A 19,787-nucleotide genomic window follows, 5' to 3' on the forward strand; every position below is an offset into this window, starting at 1 on the left:
AGACTGGATATATTTTCCATGACAGAGAACAATGAGATTGTTGTGAAAGAATCACGTTACAATGTCTAAAAATGATATATGACAATTTCGAACAATACGTGACAAACAACATAGAAATAATAATCAAAGCCTTTTCAACATAGTCTGAAGTTTTTACATCAGTATTTTAATTAATTGAAAAAATACAATTCCTTTTAACAAAATCGTTGAACAATCGTCGAGTCATTGAACCAAATACAAATTACATGTAATGCATCGATATCGTGTCATCTTGCAACCACCAGTGAACCACCAGTGAACTCTCATAAGATAAGGGTTCGGAGGTCTTTGATTAACTTAATATTATATGAGTATTGTATAATAATTCATATTAATAATAATAATAATTCAAATAATTCATCAATTTGCGAGATACTCGTGCACGTGTAATCAGGACACGTCGTTTCACAGTGGGCATTTTATCGTTCACGTATGCTGGATTTATTCCGTAAATCACTTCGTTCCCGGCGATTTCTTTTGAGATAGTTTTTTAATCGCAGCTCACGAACCTGGCGGGTAGTTAATGTCTGACATTCCGGTGTATATTATAATTTACGATGTACTGTCTACAGAGCCGTAGAATTTCGTAATTCTTTCAATTTTTATACATATGCAGAGCGCGGTAGAAAGATGCAGAACACGGTACGTGGTTGTAGAATTAATATCTATTCTATTTCTATTGTTATTAATTGAAAACAACGTATCGATCGCGATGACGCCACGTTATTAAGTGTGCCAAGGCTCACGTATGACGTGTCGATGAATCATAACTACATACATAGTTAAACTGGTAAAATTTGTCCAATAATTCCAATCTTTCGCTGTTTTTTTCATCGAGAATCAGGAGGTTCGTTGACTCACCTGTCTTTATCTCATCTATTTATACCTAGCCAACTAATTAATTAATCCGCAAAATCCCTCTTACCTATGATATAAATATAGTATACACCTGCAACTTAATCTACAAAATTACGAAGATAAGTAGCAAGGAATCAATTTTACACGCAATTCATTTTAAACATTAAATACCAATAATTTACCTTAATATAACGAATAGTTCAAGTTCTTTTATATTTCAAGTTCAATTGTACAATATTAGGTGGGAGATATAGTGACGAGAAAATATTAAGCAAATCTTTGAAATTCCCTCTATCGACACGACGTTGGAAATCTAATTTCGATAATGTAATTTGATTGAAGAAAATTGCAAATAAAACGTGTTGCGGTAACGCGAAGATTAAAAGCATTCGAAGGAATCGACGAGAATCGTGCGGGTGAAATGGTGGCAAATCAGGAAACGAGGGATTTTCACGCCGGCGACCACACCTGCGCCATCAACAGTGCATATCGCCCTAAAATCGAGACCCCCGTCGACCTTCGCGCTCGTAAAACTGATGAGTTATTAGCCCGTTAACGAGCGGTCTGTCCGGTTATTTTCGATACGTATTGTTCGCCGGATCGGAGACCCCGTCGACAGGGGGTGGTTTTCAACCGCCAGAGACTCTATGCGGGATCCTGTGACGCAAATCGAGGGCTCTGCTTTTTAATCGACTGGGAGATACTTGCCGAATGCGGTTCTTGCTCGTTATAGAGAGATCGTGCGTGACACAATGAAGATTTCTGGTTCGCTTGAATTTACAACAGGGCAGAGATTGGGGTAACTTCAGCGCAAAGCATGAATCAGTGAATGTAATTAATTCTTGAAAGAACTGTTTCCACGGCAAGTGTTTAGGTTGGTTGGAAAATTCTCTTGGTAGATTTTACTTGTATATTTACAAACTTATTTGCAGATTTTCGGAAATCATATATAACTGAACTGTATATTACGCGTGAGTATGCGTGACTAAAATGTTTGCTAGTGAGATGGAGGGTAAGAGATTCTTCGAATCGGCAGGTGTAACCATTTTAGTCAATAACAAAGATACCTGTGTCGTTAAACACGACCCTATTATACTACCTTTCAGCCAGAAGCAAACACAATACCTGCACATTTTAACCATCGAGTAAAAGCTATAGAAAGATCCTGCAACGTTGCCAGGAAAATTAGTTACTATTGAAACTTTGGTCGTATAATGTTCTGTGACAAAGAACACCATACTATGGTATTATATTCTATACGAGTATACAATTAAGAAATAATAATCAACTAATTATTTAAATAAATAACTAAGAAATCTTGTTGTCACCAACCTAAGACAGATCCTTTCTTCTGATTAATATTAATTGCACACAGAAGGGCGCTAGGCACCGAGGAAGCTTCTCTGGCCCCATCCCTCAAGGAAAGCGACGCGAAAGGGTTTACTCTCGTCATAGAGTTCCTTCTACGGACCACTGGTAGCTTCCACCAGGTAGATCCGTATTTACGTACCAATAAGCGTAAAATTGGCCTAACTACTCTGTGAGACAGACAGTCGAAGGTGGGAATAGGAATTACGGAGTGGTAGAAGAAGATGAACAGACAGATAAGCCGGTAGAATGGAACGGTGGCAAGGAAGACGCGCGGAGGAAGGAGAGAGACTGGAAAGACGCGAATGGAGGATGCTACGAAAGAGAGTGGAGGAGGTCTAGGGTTAGAGCCGGGCAATCATGCGTAATTGAATTCACCTTTGTGCAAGAGGGTTGGAACCGTATGAATATTCAATTCCTCAATTTGCCGCGCGAGCATACACGTTCAATTTGCCGAGAAGCGTCAAGGAGTACAGCGTGGTTCAGAAACACAACGCCGCCATCCAATTAGAATCGAGCGTTTGTGTATACGTTGCGAGCCATTTCGTGCCTCCGTTTGACAACGCGGTCTCCGGTGCCGACAAACAGCTTCGATCCATTTCCAACCCGCTCAGACACTCGTCTTCAAACATCTCGCGGTTTGATATCGCATCCATCCGCGGCCGGGAGGCAAACCTTTTATTAATTAAACGTCATACCGTGCGAAAACAACCTCTGCGTCGATCTCCTTATCGACGAGGGTGTGTACCTATCAGGTATGATTGGAATTTGTTTGAGTGGTACGCTGCTGAATTTCTGATGGTTTTCTGGCATGTGTATAGGGAAGAAAGTCATTATACCGACTAAAATTAATGAGTTTATCATAAATAGTTTCGAGATAAAAGTTTGAAAGAGTCGTTCTATGTTTACAACGCTTTATCCTGTTATGGATTGTACAGTGTAGGGAAGATATTCAATTACAGATTATAGATTATAGAAAAAAATCAATCCTTTCATAATTCAATTAACTGAATTTATAAGTATGCATCCCCCAAATTCCTACACTTGCGATTATAGTACGAGTATCTCTGCTTCGGGGAATTGAGGAATTTCAGGAACTATTCTTTAACATGAATCTTTTCAGAGAAGAGAAGATATTAAAAATACTAAATACCACGATTTTAATCGCTCGATAATCTAGAATAAAGAGTATGTTAGCATCGAATAGTCACGTTCCAACGCCCACTTAGCGAATTCGCCCAATAAATCATGTATGCTCACCGATGTAAATGCACTTGAAAAGGAAAGAGGGCTGGACAAATTTTCTCGGCCTCCATCTCTTCCCTGATGATATTTTCGGCCGACATTCTCGAGTCACAGTAGATTTATATACGTCCGCGTAGTACTGGCATTACTTACACCCGATGATTACAATCAACAGCCCATTCAGAGAAACCACCCTCCGGGGCGTGTACAGTCTCTGTTTTACTTTCCGTTCGAGCGATGCGAGCCGCCACGTGACCGCAATCACCGCACAGTTTGTGGGTACTTACACAACTGTTTAACAAATACGAGGGCGTGCGTTCCCGTTCCGTTCTTCTGCATGGGATTTTACAGATTAACGTTGCAAACAATGGAACGGTTTCAGAGGTAATAGAGAATGTTTGTATCCAACCAATTTTCTAAGTTGCCTACCGATGTATTTAAAGCGTATGAAGGTCATAGGACGAAGATATGACAAGTTATATTTTCCATCGTTTACAAAAACAATTTCAAACTTAGGTATATTATTCATCAGTTTCATATTAACAAGATTACGTTTATATTTGATTTTCTTATCTTCTTCAACTGTCTCTGATTTTTTACATCTATTGCTATTTTTAAAAGTCCTTCTATCTTTGAACCTCGTATGTATCTAGATTATTTGTCTTTTTTTTTTGAGTTCTGCCTTTTAGCCATTAAGTGACGTCAAAATTAGGAAATCAACGAGAACAGAGCTTTCGCATGAAGTAGTATATAACGTAACATTTCGTCCATTTTAATCGTTCACGGTGCGAAATAGAAGGAAGTTTAACCAGTGGCGATTAAAAACGTCCTCGTAAAACCCCATGTACTTCAACCGTTAGACTCAAATATTCGTACCAACATCACGAACGAACCAGCTTCGCCAAACCGAGCCAAACGAAAAGGGAAAACGGTATCACGGGACGCAATTAGCGAACGAATTTCACGCAACGAGCGCCGATTAATTCGAGCTAAACGTGAGCCACGCGGCGAGGAAAAACCGCCGGCCTGCCGAAAAATCCAGCGCGTTTCGAAAAATGTTTTCGTTCGTGCGCCGACTGTTATCTAAATCAGCCGTGGCGCACGGAAAAAAAGCCGAAAGAAAAAACGAAAAAAAATAGGGGGTTGCGCGTTACGCCATTAGACGCGCCGCGTTACATTTTATCCCGCGTTTAATTTTGGCAGTTTTCGGCTAACGGTCGCTAACAAGCGTCGCGGCATCGCGTAATTAACAGCGCTAATTTTAATTGCCACGCAACAAAGGGCGGATGAACCGGAGAGATATTCCCGTGGGAGCAGCGTCGAGCACTCGCCTGATGAACGATAATTTCGGCGGATTCCCTTTCTCCGCGGCGCGCGTTTCTGCCCTCAACCGAGTCTTCGGTTCACCCTTCGCGTTTCTCGCGCTCCACGTGATCGCTCGATTCGATTCCTCTCGTTGCAGTCGTTCCTTAACGGGCGAGATTTAATTGTATTTGTGCGCGAAGACAGCAGGAAACGCGGTTTCCTGGCGAGTAGCGCGCGGTGCCACCTCGCGCGGGGAGCTACCAGCGAATGATTCATCGAGATGCTCGCTGCTACGGTTGCTATTTCAGATCTTTTTTGTTTCATGCTGAATGCATAAGGAGGTTTCGAGGTCGATGATTGGCCGTGTAAGAATGTTCAAGGAGATACAGGCGAACTTTGACATTTTATCGGACGACGTGCTGAACTTAGTGCTTATTCGATATGTCTAGTGAAATTTAGGTTCTTAGTTCGTAAAACACATCGTGAAAGGTACGAATAAATCGTAAGTACGAACTTATTGAACGATCTGAATGTTCATATATATTTCTGTTTAAACAGTGCATCCTGTATAAATATGCATGACTATCCTAGCCTACTATCAGCTTGAATATTCTCTGTGTTAAACAGAATCAACGTTCCTGTCAGAAGTTATAAACACCTAAACTCGTGTTCTACCAGTGACAATAAATCTAACTGGACCAGTTCGAAATTGTCCATTCTCTTTAACGCGTCGCGTCAATTGTTGCCACGGTTTCTACCGATTTTTCCGCACGATACGGCAACAGAACGAGTGTCGAGCGGATCGCGTTTTGCATAAATAAACGAGGCGGATTTCGTCGGTCGTCGTTGTTCGCGTTCAATTGCACCGGACGGCGATCGACGGGAGGGCAGACAGGTGAGATCGCCGATGAAAATCCCATCAGAACGCCGCTCATGAATAAAAAATTCGTATTGGCCTATCAGGGCATCTGGTTGACCGGACAGGTCGCATTAAGGCTGATATCCAGAAACACTCTGCGAGATTGTTATTCCGCCCCCGTCTCATCCCCTGCTCGCCCCTTTGAACGCCCGTGAATTCGCTGGTCCCGGGGCTAAACTACCCCCTTATTGTCGCGGTGATCAACTCCAGGGGTAATTTCGTTCGTTTTTCGCCTGTCATTTCTCTGCCAATGTCGGCAGGATCTATCGAAAGGCCGATAGAACAGGTCACGCGATTTATTCTCTTCATATTTATTCTGAACAAATAAATGGCTGTTTTTCAACGATCGTCGTGTGGAAAGAAAACAGTGCTTTTTTTTTTATTTTTCTTCTGTCTGCGTTCTACTTCGTTAATCTGTTAATCAGAGAGTTTATGAATCTCCTATCTACGTGTGGTTTCCTTATCGTTTCAGCTTTCGCCTTAGTTCCGGTTTAGTCCGGCTTTCGTCTCATCTCGTATTATCTTCTCTTGTTTTGTCTTGTTTGATAAATTTGTTAAAATATGCAAGTATATTTTGTAAACTAAAACTAGATTTCAAGCTTAGCTGAATTTGTATCAACATTTGTACGAGCTTGGTGAATAAAATACGCAAATGACTCCGTTTGCTTCCCGATCGCAATTAAATCTTGTTTAAACAAGGAACAACATTTGGAGAATATTATAAGTTCGCGAAAGTGTATTAATCGCTTCATTACCAGGAATCTCGGGCGAGATATCGCTACTATGTTGGGACACAATATTGTTCATACATGCAATGGCCGTATTGACCACGGGCGAGATATCCCATCTGTTTGTTTATTAGGGCGAGAGTTGTAATTACAGAGAAATGGACATCTCGACCGTGGCCATCCTACGAACGGTATTGCATCACGAAATAGCTTGTTCGTGATTGCGAAGCGATTAAAAATGAATAGTATCATATTTGGTGAATTCGACTAAAGGAGTAGGCTGTTGCAGAAAATAAGGAATATATGTGTAGTGGTTTTAATTACATGGATTTTCACAGTACATTAGAAGAGGGCTATTAAAGAAGAATTTCTAAGATCCGAGTTTCACACTAGTTTCTTACATGTTTATTCCTATTATTTATCCTTATTATTTCTTATAAAAGGATGTGATTTTATGTTAACGGTATGCAGCTTAGAAAAATACGAAATTTTACGGCAGCAACAGTTATCAACGCGTTATAATTATCGTAGATTGTTGCTATTCGCTCTATGTCGCCTATAAATATTCATTGATTGATCGAACTAGATATGGATCTCTGTGAATCCGTGAGGATGCAAAATGACATCGACATAAAATGTAATCGCATTAAGTCGCGTGCTAAAACTTCCTCGTCCTCTCGCGTTTCTCTCTGTCAACGCCTGGCAATTTTTTTCTTCATCCGCAGGATTTTAATCTCGTAATGTCAAAGCCGTGCTTCGGTATTGAGGATCATTAGTCAAGCTGTCATAGCGATATTAATAGTCCGCGAGTATCGAAGTATGCACTCCATGGAAATGCATTTCATTTATTTCCCGGCCAGCCGTGCGGTGACATTGTTGAATGACTGCGGCCTCCTTTTTCCCGATTTTTCCCTCGACCCGCTATCGTCGTCGTCCGCCATTTACGTAATCCTCCAGACGTCGATCGTTGCGAATTTGTTGCCTCTCAATAATCCTTGCGAGAATACATATATGTATGTAAAAACGTTTCGCAATACTGACTGCAGAAGAAAGCTTTCGATAAACACACCCCTATTTATAAGTATTAAAATAGACACAAGGATATAAGATAAATACAAGGAATTATTAACGATATACATATTGAAGCAATTGTTATTTCATTTGGAACATGCGCGTAATAAAGATCATACGAATTATAAATAATAAAATTAAAGTTTCTTCTGCCGGCAACTAATTTGAACAATTTCAGACTTTCGTCGTATTTGAGATTTTTTGATTCCATACATTTAACACTGGAACTAGAGTCAAATTGACTGGTTTTACAATTTTAAAAATCCTAATTCATGTTATATTCTTTTTCTGCAATGATGTAATGACTTTCGCAACGATAACTAATATAATGAATTTTATTTTGTCTTTTATGTATTTAAAATGAAAATAATTTTGTATCAAGGCTACTTATACCAATACCAGTCAAAATGACTGGTACTTGTCAAAGTGTAAAAGGATCCTACAATCTGTTTATCGAACTCCAATTAACCAGTTTCCTCGTTTTGTAAACTTCCCACGGGTTTTTGAAACTTTTACTGCTTATCATTCGATATAATGATATCAGTCATCAGGAAAATTCCGAATCGATCGCTAGATCGCTAGATGCTAACACTAGAAATACCACACCAGTCAAAATGACTGGCTCTACAATTTTATAAATGTGTCAACCCTCATTTAAGGATCCCAGATGGATTAATAATACCAAAAATCTACTACATAACATGGAATTGTTTCTGTGAGAAAGTAATTAATCAATAAATATAAAAGTATTCTAATATTACGTATTTTTTAAAGACCAGTCATTTTCACTGGTTTTGGTAGAAATAGCTTCGTGTTAACTATCGCTAACTCTAGTGTTAATACGTAATATCACAAGCGATATTCAGATTTTTAATAGACCTCTGGTTTCCAATATAATTCTAATTAATTAGATGAAAAAATCATAGGTGCCAATACGTATAGTTTCTGCGTGTAACGTTCACAAACTAGCAGGTACATGTTACATCACTGAACACATATAGGATAGACATGAGTACGAACATGAACACGTATGATGAACCGTTTTAAGCGTGCACGACAGCAGCAAATAGCCCAATATAATGCTTGCGAACAAGGATGTACGTATTATGCTATTTGAACGATACGATCGCGAAATTTGCTGAATTTCTATCGTCTCTTATTTTCCCTCTTTTTCTCGTTCTTGTAGATTTTTATTGCTCGTATCGCGTCATGTGTATTCAGAATGATAACGCGTAACACGAGCCAAGTACACTGGATCTAGATACGCATCGACTTCAAATAGAAAGTGATAGATCTACAATCCATTACTTGATAATAGAATGGTAAACATAGTGAGTCATGTTTCGCGGCCATTAGCGTTCGCCGGGTAGCAGCGAACTACCTGAAACAAAAATGGCCACCGTTTATCGAGCTATCGGGCCTAGAGGTACTTTCTAACTTCACCAGATCGCATCTTAGCCTTCCCTTATCCCATTTATTCCTGTATCCCAGTTTATTTCCTCCTATCCCGTTATCGCCTGTGTCGCTTAGTCAAGTCAAGATTAGAGATTTTCACGATCAATTTTGATTGCATGATCGACGACTATGATTATGAAGTTCATGTGTTTTTAACGGATGTTTTATGCTCAATTATAGGAACATTCGTGTTATGTTTAAGACCATTTGATCCTTTCACCGTTTATGTGTGAAACGATTAATCCAGAGGTTACCTAAAATGCCCTCTGCATTATTGTGACGTGGACGCGTCAAGCTTCGCTGAGCAAGCTCCGAACGATAAATTACTTCAGTATCATGACACTCACACGAACTGAGTCGTACGTCTGAAAAATTGGCCAACCTAGACAATTATATTAAATTATAAAATCTTTTGTCAATCTATAAATCACATATTTCCAGGATAAACGTCTGAAACTCTTAATCCCTTTAATTTCTTTTTAATAATCAAATTATAATTAATTTATCCTCGACTTCGTCGTTTATAATTTTCTCAATTTCATTACTCGAGCGCATGATAAGTTTTAATCCTTGAGAAACACCTAACTTACTTCCATAAATTAATTATTAATAAGTATATACCTGAGAATAATAATAAATTTCAAGATATTTTGTACAAAATCTTCGTCTCGTCTATTCGCGATAGCCGTGTTTAGAGGAATAAACTGCTCAATTCTCGGTACTGTTTACAAGCATCGTAACCAAACGATTTTCGACGCGTAGGCAGTCGACGAAGCACGTGACTCGACCTGTACACGAAATAATTAGCGGCGACGCGCAAAGTGTGTATGGCTCTAACGAGGTTAGCTAATCTGGCTAGCAGGGGCCCGACGTCGAAGCAGGCGTCCCTGGGTCCTTCCGTCGTTTCTTCGCCGTGGATACCAACGGTCGGATGACTCATCGGGGCCTTGCTGGTGGCTACGACGATGATGATGGTGGTTACCAGCCCCTTCCAGAACCACCCCGTTAACGGTGCATCGCGCTACTCCACGTGCACGTCTCTTAGTCACCGCTCTTTTTCCCCCCACTTCTTCGTTTCCATCTTCTCTTCTCTTTCCACCATTCCCATTTAAAGTTCCCTCCCTTTCTTTAAACTTGCCGTGTGTCGACGCGAAGTTTCGCTCCTGATCGACGCACGTGTTAAATAGTCGAGTCAACAGACCGGTGTCTAGGTCAACGTACCGCACGAATTCGCTACCGATCACGAGTATGAGTCATCGACGTCGGCCGATCCTGGACTCGCCGGGATTCGGACCGCGGAATGCGGATTAATCGCGGGGGTCGATGAACGTTCGAGTCGGTGCACATTGTTCCACGGCCTCCTGCTCGAATTGCACCTTATGGTTTAATAGCCTGTTCTGCAGCGGATCGTTCATCGTCCGTTCACATCGGCGAATCCTTTTTGGATGGTCTGGACTGGTCAGAGAATCTTGAATATTTAAATGGTATCGTCCCTTGGTCGGGACACGAGGTCGATGATATCTCGACCTTGTCTGCACACTTTCTATATTCTATATTTAATTTCTACATTCTGCGAGCAGGATTAGAAGATTCTGGGAATATTTTTTAACACGCGAATAACAATTTTCGAAAACCTGATTCCTGGCATTCTTTGAATCAGTCTAAGCTCCAACGTTTTGAAATGCGATCTGTAACTTTGCACGAAATAATCAAACGATGTTTATTACGATATTTATACGATATATTTCACTGTGTACGCCACGAACAACTAGTAACCTGCTTCCAAGCACGGGTCGCTTAAAAATTGTTCATAATCGAATTTGCCGAATTTACAGGACAGTTATACCTAGTTTGAGTCAAATGTCCTTCTGATCCAAATAATCCTACCTTACTCTTGTGGTGCTAGTTAGTTTTTATGGCTAGTAGTGGTTGGATAAAAGATTCGAGAAACACGATACGATGAAAGACACCGAATGAAGACCTGTGAGAAGAGATGGAAGAAGGGGTTACGTAAGATCGAGAACTATGGCGAGTGGCATTCCATCTTACGAGCAGCGACGACAGAGTTGCAAAAAGGTGGTCGGCTCGTCGGTTGAAATTCCGAGAGCTGGTTCCCCAAATAACGCGTCGTAAAATACAGCGACGACGATAAAGTTGCCGTGCGTAGAACAAGGAGAACGGTATCGCTAATTGGTTAATCGTGTTCATCGGTGCACGGGGCCCCCGCGGAAAGCCAAAGCCAGTGGCGAGGATAAAGTTTTTTTGCCCCGATAGCCGTTGCTCGAGTGTACTCCGGCAAGAGTAGTAAACTAACCGAAAGTACCTTTCCACGAAACACGCCTGCTCTCCGAGCGAACCAGAGGCAAATTAATATCTTTTCGCGACAGTACCGCCGAATGATTCAGATGGAAGCTGGCGACCCTCTTTTGGCCTCCTCTTCTTTATAAGAAGCATCGCGATCCGTTAGTTGATTTAAAAACATGAAGGTTGACCGAGACGTTAGACGTTATACTGATTACCTTCAATTTCGACATTTCTTATTCTAATTTCCTTTCCATATAATCTTCTGGTATAATCGTACTATGATTTTAGTATTAGAATACGGGAGTAATAATATTTCATTTCTTGAAAAGCGGACAATTAATTTCAGTAGAGTTTGGTTTCACAGTGCAATTGTTTCTTTACGTTTCTTAAGACTCGTTAGATTTAAAGTATAGGGTATCCCCTTTATTTTTCTCACAGTCGGTTACTCGCGCGGTTTAACATCGGTTATTCTCTTTTCGTGATTTTTATCGATAACGCGTAAGGTGGATCAAGACGATTTATTTATAGCAAATACTCATTACGAAACAATAAGATAAACCGGCTGATAAACCGTTTGGAACTTCTGTCAATCCAATAACAAAAGGTACATAATTTGCATATATCTTTATGTGAACAATCTTCTATCTGAATGCTCAAATATTATATTTTTACAAACATTTTCAACAAAGAATATGCGGTCTTAACCACTTCTCCTTCCATTATATTGACATCTTACTATTACGTCGATCTTTCAAGGGCGAGATTAATTAAAAGAAACGAAGGACGTGTACGAGTGAGGAAATCGTTCCCCAACAAAAAGTTCTCTTTCATCGTATCATAAAACACGCGTATAATAGATTTTTCTTCTCGACCGCCTTCGATTCCAGTGACAAATTCCGAATGGCTCATACCCGCCCCCGCGTCACTGTTTTACAAAATTGCGAAACCAAGGGACTGGGGCAACGTGTCGAGTTACCGCTGCAGGAATTACCACAGTGTCTTCTGACGTCGCCGTCGGTGGAGCAAGGTATGATTCACTAGCCTATCCTTCCTGTTCGTCGCCACTTGCCTGCCCCTTTTCCTCGCGCTCCTCAGCCCGACGGTTTTCAGTGCCGACGCACAAGAGGGATTCTAGAGGAGAGAGGGACCGACCGTTCGTTTGGCGAAAGCATGCTCTCCAGCCTCTTAAATAAAATAGGGACCGTGTTGCACAATCAGACGTTGGCCCCTCGAGAAGGCATGACGGAACAACCGAATCGTGACGCATAAGCGGACCGACCGGAGGCGCAGGTGACACAATTCCAGAATGATCCGCTGGTGGCCGACCACCAGTGAAAATCGCAACTTGTAATCTTGATCGTGTGATCCTGCCATTACTAAGGTACTTTAACTAATTAATCTGTTACGTTTCAATCAATTACTCAATTTTTATAATAAGATTGCGCCGAAACTTCAGTATACTTTTATGACGGAAATTGATAAATTTGTAGAGAATGGTTGGTCGAGTTGTTATTTAAATGACGAAATATCTTGATAGTGAAAACCGTTAAATATATTTTAAAATAATAGATACAGAGAATGTTCGCTAAGACGTTTGATACAACTGATTCGCTGAAGACTATGTATAGATTGCTAATAAGATCGCTCGAGACTGAGACTGATGAACTGGTATTGATTCGCACGACTGACTGACTTCTGCAGAACATGGTTGAATTGTCCTCTAATTCATGTGCCGCTACAAATTTTATTTTGGGAAGGCTATTATTGCAGTTGATAAACTTACAGTACTCTGAAGATTTGTATACGATTAGAAGCATCGTAACGCGTTTGTAGAGAGATACAATCGGAAGATGAAAGCTTCTGGTTCGAAAAGGTTAAAAGTGTTTGTATATTTATTTATACGGTAGCTTCCTTTTCTTCCTCGTTTTATCGTTCAAAAAAGTACGAATTTTCAGGCTGTCAACATCGTTGTAGCGGTATCAGTGGAAGGTACAAGATTAAATATACTTAAGTGTATGGTTAATCGCGGCTGGAAAGAAATTAATTACATTTACAGTATAGGGTATCCGCTTTATTTTATCTCACAGTCGGTTGGTTATTCACGCGGTTTAACATCGGTTATTCTCTTTTCGTGATTTTTATCGATAACGCGTAAGGTGGATTAAGACGATTTATTTATAGCAAATACTCATTACGAAAGAATAATCGTAAGAATTTGCGCAGATCCACAATCATAAAAAAAAGATACAGATGATCCGAGGACGTTAGGAATCTATTAATAGAAGTCGGAAGGCAGTCGATTCATCGATACTGATTCAGAGGTTTATCTGAGAGGCGATAATAAGGAAACATCGGTGCAGTAGCATCTATGTTGCTATTGTGGATATAGGTCGCGCTCCAGTTTATCGTCGCGCTTCTTGCCCACGTTTTTCCCCATTTTCTCTCGTTGCATCTTCGAAAAAAGACTATCTCATGGAAACTGTTTACACTGGCTATTTATATCGAGGCGCGTAAACGCGGCGTTATCAGTCGTCGACACACGAGTCGGTTTACGAATCGGGAAGGCGAGTTTAACGGGACCGCGTTAAATATTTATACACCTCGCGATCGAGGTTATCGAGTGTGCGCGACACACGCTCGGCATTTGATCCGTAACCCTTTTGCCGATGGAATCTACTGCTATCTAGCGAATCGTTGTTCATAGACATCAAAGAAAAAGGAAAGGTGGAAAGAAATTGTTACAACGTAAATGGACGTCTTGATGTATTAGGTCGTCCGAAAAGTTCCTTTCGTCTCATAAGGAAATAATGGATGCACAACATTTGCCGTTTTATATTATTTTATCGAATTACGTATGATCCATTTTGTTCTATCAAGATAAAGATCACAACAGATTTGACAGATTAGGTTTTATGTTTATGTTACAAAAATGCGTCGTTGTAAAAGACGCGTCTGTAGAAGGAAGACACTCTTCGGACAACCTAATATTTAAGAGATTGTTAAGGGAAATAGCTGAAACGATATTTATGATGTTTTCAGTGGCTCAATTTTATACCGATTCTTCGAATAAGTCAAGTATTTAATTCGTATTACTGCGCATATATTTATATTCTCTCTTATCTTTTCGTTTGCGTTCGTCGTAATTCAAACATTATTTCCCTTAATCTCGGCGAGGGAAAATTTATTACAATCAGAAAGAAATAATTGTTTCTAATATTTCTTTTCATCATTCGACCATTTGATAAGAGTTCAGATAAATGAATTCAATGGACGGGAATCCAGTTAATTACTCGCTGATTAAAATATTGTTCCAATAAATGGATTTCTGCGTTGCATAAGTAAATATTTCAGTTAAAGAAGACGAGGAAGAGAGAGAGAGAGAAAATAGAAGAGAAAAAGGAAAAAGACAGAAGAGAACGTCCCGGAGTCGTCGTCGTTGTACTTTCATGAAAATAATGTCCCCGTCGAGCTTGTTTGCCCACGATAAGGTTTCCTCGTGTGTCTTGTATCGCGGTCGCCGGTGTGTCCCGCGGGCCTCGCCACTCGAATTCCCCGGTACACATTTTTTTCCCGCTTGAACAGGGCCCCGAAACAACGAGATAACGAGTGCACGCAGCCCTGCAGGCGGCCAGCAGTCCGCTTCTGCTCTCGGTTTCGCGTCCGTATCTCTCGCAAATCCCAGCGGGGGTGGCAACGAGGAGAGGGAGGAATACAAAAAAGAAAAAAGAAAGACGAAGCCGGGTAGCTCTCTAATTATTCATCATCGTGTCCAGACGGGAGAAACAAAAATGGCCGCTTCTCTCTCCGCTAATACATACTTTCATCCAAAGAGGATTCTACCAGCTGTCTCGCTCGCACTTCCACCACAGGCCTGGATTAACGAGCACTTTATTTGCCCGTCGACTCTTTTTTCCACTTCGAAACGCGTCGTCCGCGCTCCGTGCCTCGCGGACACCAGCCGGGATTATCAATTTTCTTCGGTCGACGACTCGAAAGATTCGAAAGAGAAAAATAATCGACACACCCTCCCTGGCGAACGGTGAACGATCTGTCTCAACGTTACGATTATACATAGTTTATGTAATATTGATATTGCATTCGCGAGATTTCTGCCTCTTCTAACATAGATAAACTTCTACGCTCGTTTACCCTCGCACTGAAGAGTACAAGCGATAACCACTATCAATATTTGCACTGATACAACAGAAAATGCCTATTACGATAAGGAATCGGTCTCGTTCCGACTTCTGATTCGACACTGTCAATAAATATCAAAGTCCTAGACTCTCACAAGATTTACCTATATCCTGCAACACCATCATTGTGATCGGGCTCGTATATAACCCAGAGATCTTCTAGGAAACAAGAAAACGAGGAGAACAGTGTACAAAAGGAAGAAATCCAGAGAATCATCGTAAGATCTGAAACCCGCAATTTCGGAGGGTGCCACTTCCCCTTACGTGGAGGCAGAGAAAGAAAAGACCAAGAAGAAGAGAGGCACGGTAAACGATTCCACAGTATGCATTTATACCTGCGTCTCCCTCGTTGCAATTCGGGGTCAAGGAACGTCTTTTGCTCGCCCCTCGAAGCGAAGGGTGTCGAGGGAGGGTTTGGTTGTTGCGGGTGCTGCGCGAAGTTAGAATAATTCATCATTACTTTTTGGCTTCCCGTAATAATCCGTGCAACGCCCACCGATTATGCGCGCGTTGACCATGCCTGCGGGCGATTTCCCATACGGCAACACCATAGGGCTCGATTCTCCCTTACCTCGCTCTCTCTCTCTTCCATTTTTTGCTCGATCGTTTCTTCGTCTTCTACCTTGTCGATGAAAAGAAATTCAGTATCTTTCTCTCTCTTTTCTGCTACTCTTTGTTTCGTCACGAGATCCTTCTTCATCGTCCGTGCCCTCTTCTCTCACGTTTATTAAAATGCACCGTGCAGAGGAGCAGCGAGGCGGACACCGTTCCATAGTGGCTCCCATAACGAAATTACTGTGATTAGTCGTTCACCCTCCCACGCTAACCACCGTTCTAACTTGCCCTAATTCTACCCCCGCGACGCTCCGATTCTCCCTCTTGTTTTCCTTTTGATCGCGACGCACCAAGGTTACCGGGAACGCGACCGTCTCACTTCGTGTCCTCTCCACCCGATGGACCCTCCTAATAGCCTAATTTTTGCCCTCGTGCGAACCGTACCGGGAATTTCTCTGGAACTGGTCCCCGCCAGTCTCTCATTTCTGCCATTTTAGACATGGAAGAATCGTAGAACTCGACCAATTTTGGAGCAATTTTAGACGAATGATTTTAATAACACGTGTTGGAACATGGACGCATTAAGACACAATCGCAACATCTATAGGATTACTACTTTATATATTTGTAGGGGACTATCGTGGTCTCTTTTTCAACCGACATCGTTTCCCTTCTTATTTCGAACATCGAGAGATAGAAAGAAGTCGGTAAGTCGAGTCGAGAATGTCGCATAACTATGTTGTAATATAGGAAGATTATATAAAAAGCAACGCTTAAGATCCATCAGTGAATATACGCAGGCGACAGGGAAAAAAGTGCAATGTGAGGAATTTCAAGTATGAAAAGATAAGGGAGATAACATTTGCATTGTGAAATTGCATCGAGATGAAATCACTCGGTTGCTGCGTTGCCCCTCTCTTGTTACACTCGAAGCCATTTCGAGTGGTGAAGAATCAACTTGAAATCCATCAGCGAAGACGCCCTTTCCGAATTCATTAATCATCCGGAAAGACGAGTAGCCATAAGTTCACAAAGAGAAGAAGACTACAGAAAACCAAATATGGTTCGTAACCAGAAATCCTTCTCCCATTTCTGTACGCTATTCTATTTTTCGACAAAGCATTGTAATGTCACCTGTTGTGTCTGTTTAACGATTGACCGCGGATGTTTGTCAGACTTAACTGAAAAAAAACCTTCAAACATAAACTCCGAACTTTTACCCTATCTTGGAAAAGACCGGAGAAGAGATTCGTGGCAAATGTGATTCGTAGTAAGAAACCTGAAAGTCCCAGAAAAGTTGGAAGAATTCCAGGAAACAGGGTCTCCTTCGATGCAGGGAACCTTTTTGTCCCTCTTCACAAGAAGATCCCATAAAGATAGGGGCGATGCGTTGACGTGGTGAGGGACCAGTTTTCGGGGCCCTATGCCATTTATTACGTGACGCGACGTGGATCTTTTCACGGACAGGTCCTACGAAAACGAAGGGAGAAAAGGCAAGGCCAGATGTGAAACTGCCTGCGTCGAACAATCCTCCGCTTTTACCAAAATCTACCTCTGCCTGTCCTTCTCCTTCTGCAAGCGGACACTGTGCTCTCCTGTTTCCCTATGGTCATCTTCGGGTCACGTTTACACAAGTGTGTTGATCCCTAACAGATCGTGCGTAGCTGCAGCATGTTCGAAGGCGGAGAAAAAAGAAATCTAAAGCGTGTAAATGCTCTGGTCTGCTGTGCTCGTTGACGGATGTTTCATGCAGGGTCATTTTTCTGCTAACGACTTGTTCGAACATTTGTTCGAATGTTCGTCGATGACAAGAACGCAAACATGATTTTTCGATAGGTCACGCGTGGTTGCATCGATCTTCTTGTTTCTGCGGTTTGGTCATATAGCGTATGTTGAATATTCTTTAGACTAGGTCGGTCGGAGAGGATTCGACGCGGCCGAGTCTGGCGGTGATCCAACTCCATAACTCTCGAGGCCGCAAATTTACACTGTTATCTGTAGATTAGCTTTATCTGAGCGACCTTCTACCGCTACCGGACCCGTCGCGACAGAAGATCTTCTCGATTTCCTCGTCGTCGATTTTCCCGGTCGTGGGAACTCAAGGTGAACACGCCCGAACGTCGAATCGTCAATTCTTTCCACGGTTTGTCGTTCGTGAGTCAAGGTTTTCAGACGATCGTTAGCTACCACTGTTACGAAAATGACTCGCGATTATGGGGGAGATTAACGTCGATTGCTAACGTGGAAACTATTTCTTGGCGCGATTTCGTAAACGGTGCAACGTTGTCTTGGTGTTACGTCCGAATGATGCAGCGGAAATGTAGAACAAAGTATGAAGATTAAAGCATATAGCTAATTTATTCCAAAGAGAAGAAATGTTAAGAAGCCATTGTTCTTAATTCAATGTTCCTTCTTTTGTAGAATATTTATCAAATATTTTTTAAATAATTCAACTCACATTATAAACTTAATATAATACTCTTGGCAATAGTCAAATATTTACATCACAACTAAGTTTATCTTATTGTTGATCTATGATTATTCAAATATGACAATAGCATGAAAATCGCAAAAACTCTAATCCCAAACGCTGTCCCGAAAATTATGCGGAGCAGGCCAAAAATTGTATACCAACAAAAGATCGAAATACACGAACTTCGCTGTACCGTTTTAAGAAAAAATAAGGGACCCCCTGAAATCAGACCAACGGGTAGGGGACAGGTAAGAAGCGTCGAAGCAGGGGAATCCGAACCTGTTGGGACCTGTTCCGTCTTGCAGGTGCATTCGTCCGATCCGGGACCAGGCTTGTGGAAGAAAATAATGCGCAGGTCGACCGAGAAAAAGGACAAAAGGGAGGTGTGGGCACGTCTTTTGCGTCGTTGAAAATCGTCCGTTCCCCGTCCCTCGTCTCGACGCCACGATTGTCCGTCCGAAACGCATCAACCATCATTCTACTGTCACTTGGACGTTTCAAGACGAAAAAGAAACCTCTAACTTGAAGTGAAACTAATTTCCAACACTTTGGTTCAGTCACTTCATCGATACAATCGTTCGACATCCAGATAAATATGGATCTCTGATTAAAAATTTTGAACTGAATTATTTATGAAAGAATTCATAGTTAAATTTCGTTAACATATATAATCGTAAACATTGACGTGAGGTTTGCTTCGTTTAGAGAGCGTGATTAATAAAAAGTACAATTTCGAAACCGGGTCTCTGTAGACTCGGAGTCTGGAAAAATAAAAAGAAACAAGCTCCTGAGGATGGAGACGCCGCCGATGCCCAATAAGAATATTAAGGCCTGCCTTAAAGAGGTGGAAAAAAAGGAAAAAATGCTCTCACCGTCTCCGTCTGGTGTCCGTCTGCCTGGCGACTGTCTGGCTCTCTATGCCTGTCCGGCCTGCGAGTCGCGCCGCTACGCTGTCGCAGCGATTTATGGATCTCTGTGCTCACGACTCTTTCCACGCAATCGACTGGAATCATAGAATAATATGATTTATTGCATAGTTTTAAATACTTTCTGTGTCATACTGTTTTGTTTATTTTGATAGAATTTTCTAGAATTCGGTGTTCGTTGAATCGTTGCAAGGATAAAGCATATTTGAAATTGCTAGCAGAGTTCTACGGTGTTCTTTATACCATTGGACGAATGAATATATCAACGAGTTTTAGGGGTTTATCTTTCTAATGAAAGAATGTATCGCTAGATTTTAAAAGTTTTTTATATCGTTAGATAGATCA

General features: G+C 41.3%; 1 protein-coding gene across 10 annotated transcripts in view; it reads right to left on the reverse strand.

Moving 5' to 3' along the window:
* The window catches only part of LOC122575527, a 259,427-nt gene that overhangs the window by 227,023 nt on the left and 12,617 nt on the right, over positions 1-19,787 (reverse strand). For all 10 annotated transcript variants that reach the window (XR_006319458.1, XR_006319459.1, XR_006319457.1 and 7 more), the window contains exon 2: positions 19,389-19,519. Coding sequence is in view for 3 of the 10 variants with exons in the window: in XM_043744595.1 (XP_043600530.1) it covers positions 19,389-19,519 (131 nt within the window). In the remaining 7 variants the exon portion in view is untranslated. The remainder of the gene's footprint in view (positions 1-19,388; positions 19,520-19,787) is intronic.

The sequence above is a fragment of the Bombus pyrosoma genome, linkage group LG2 (genome assembly GCF_014825855.1).
Source record: "Bombus pyrosoma isolate SC7728 linkage group LG2, ASM1482585v1, whole genome shotgun sequence".
Lineage (NCBI taxonomy): Eukaryota > Metazoa > Arthropoda > Insecta > Hymenoptera > Apidae > Bombus > Bombus pyrosoma.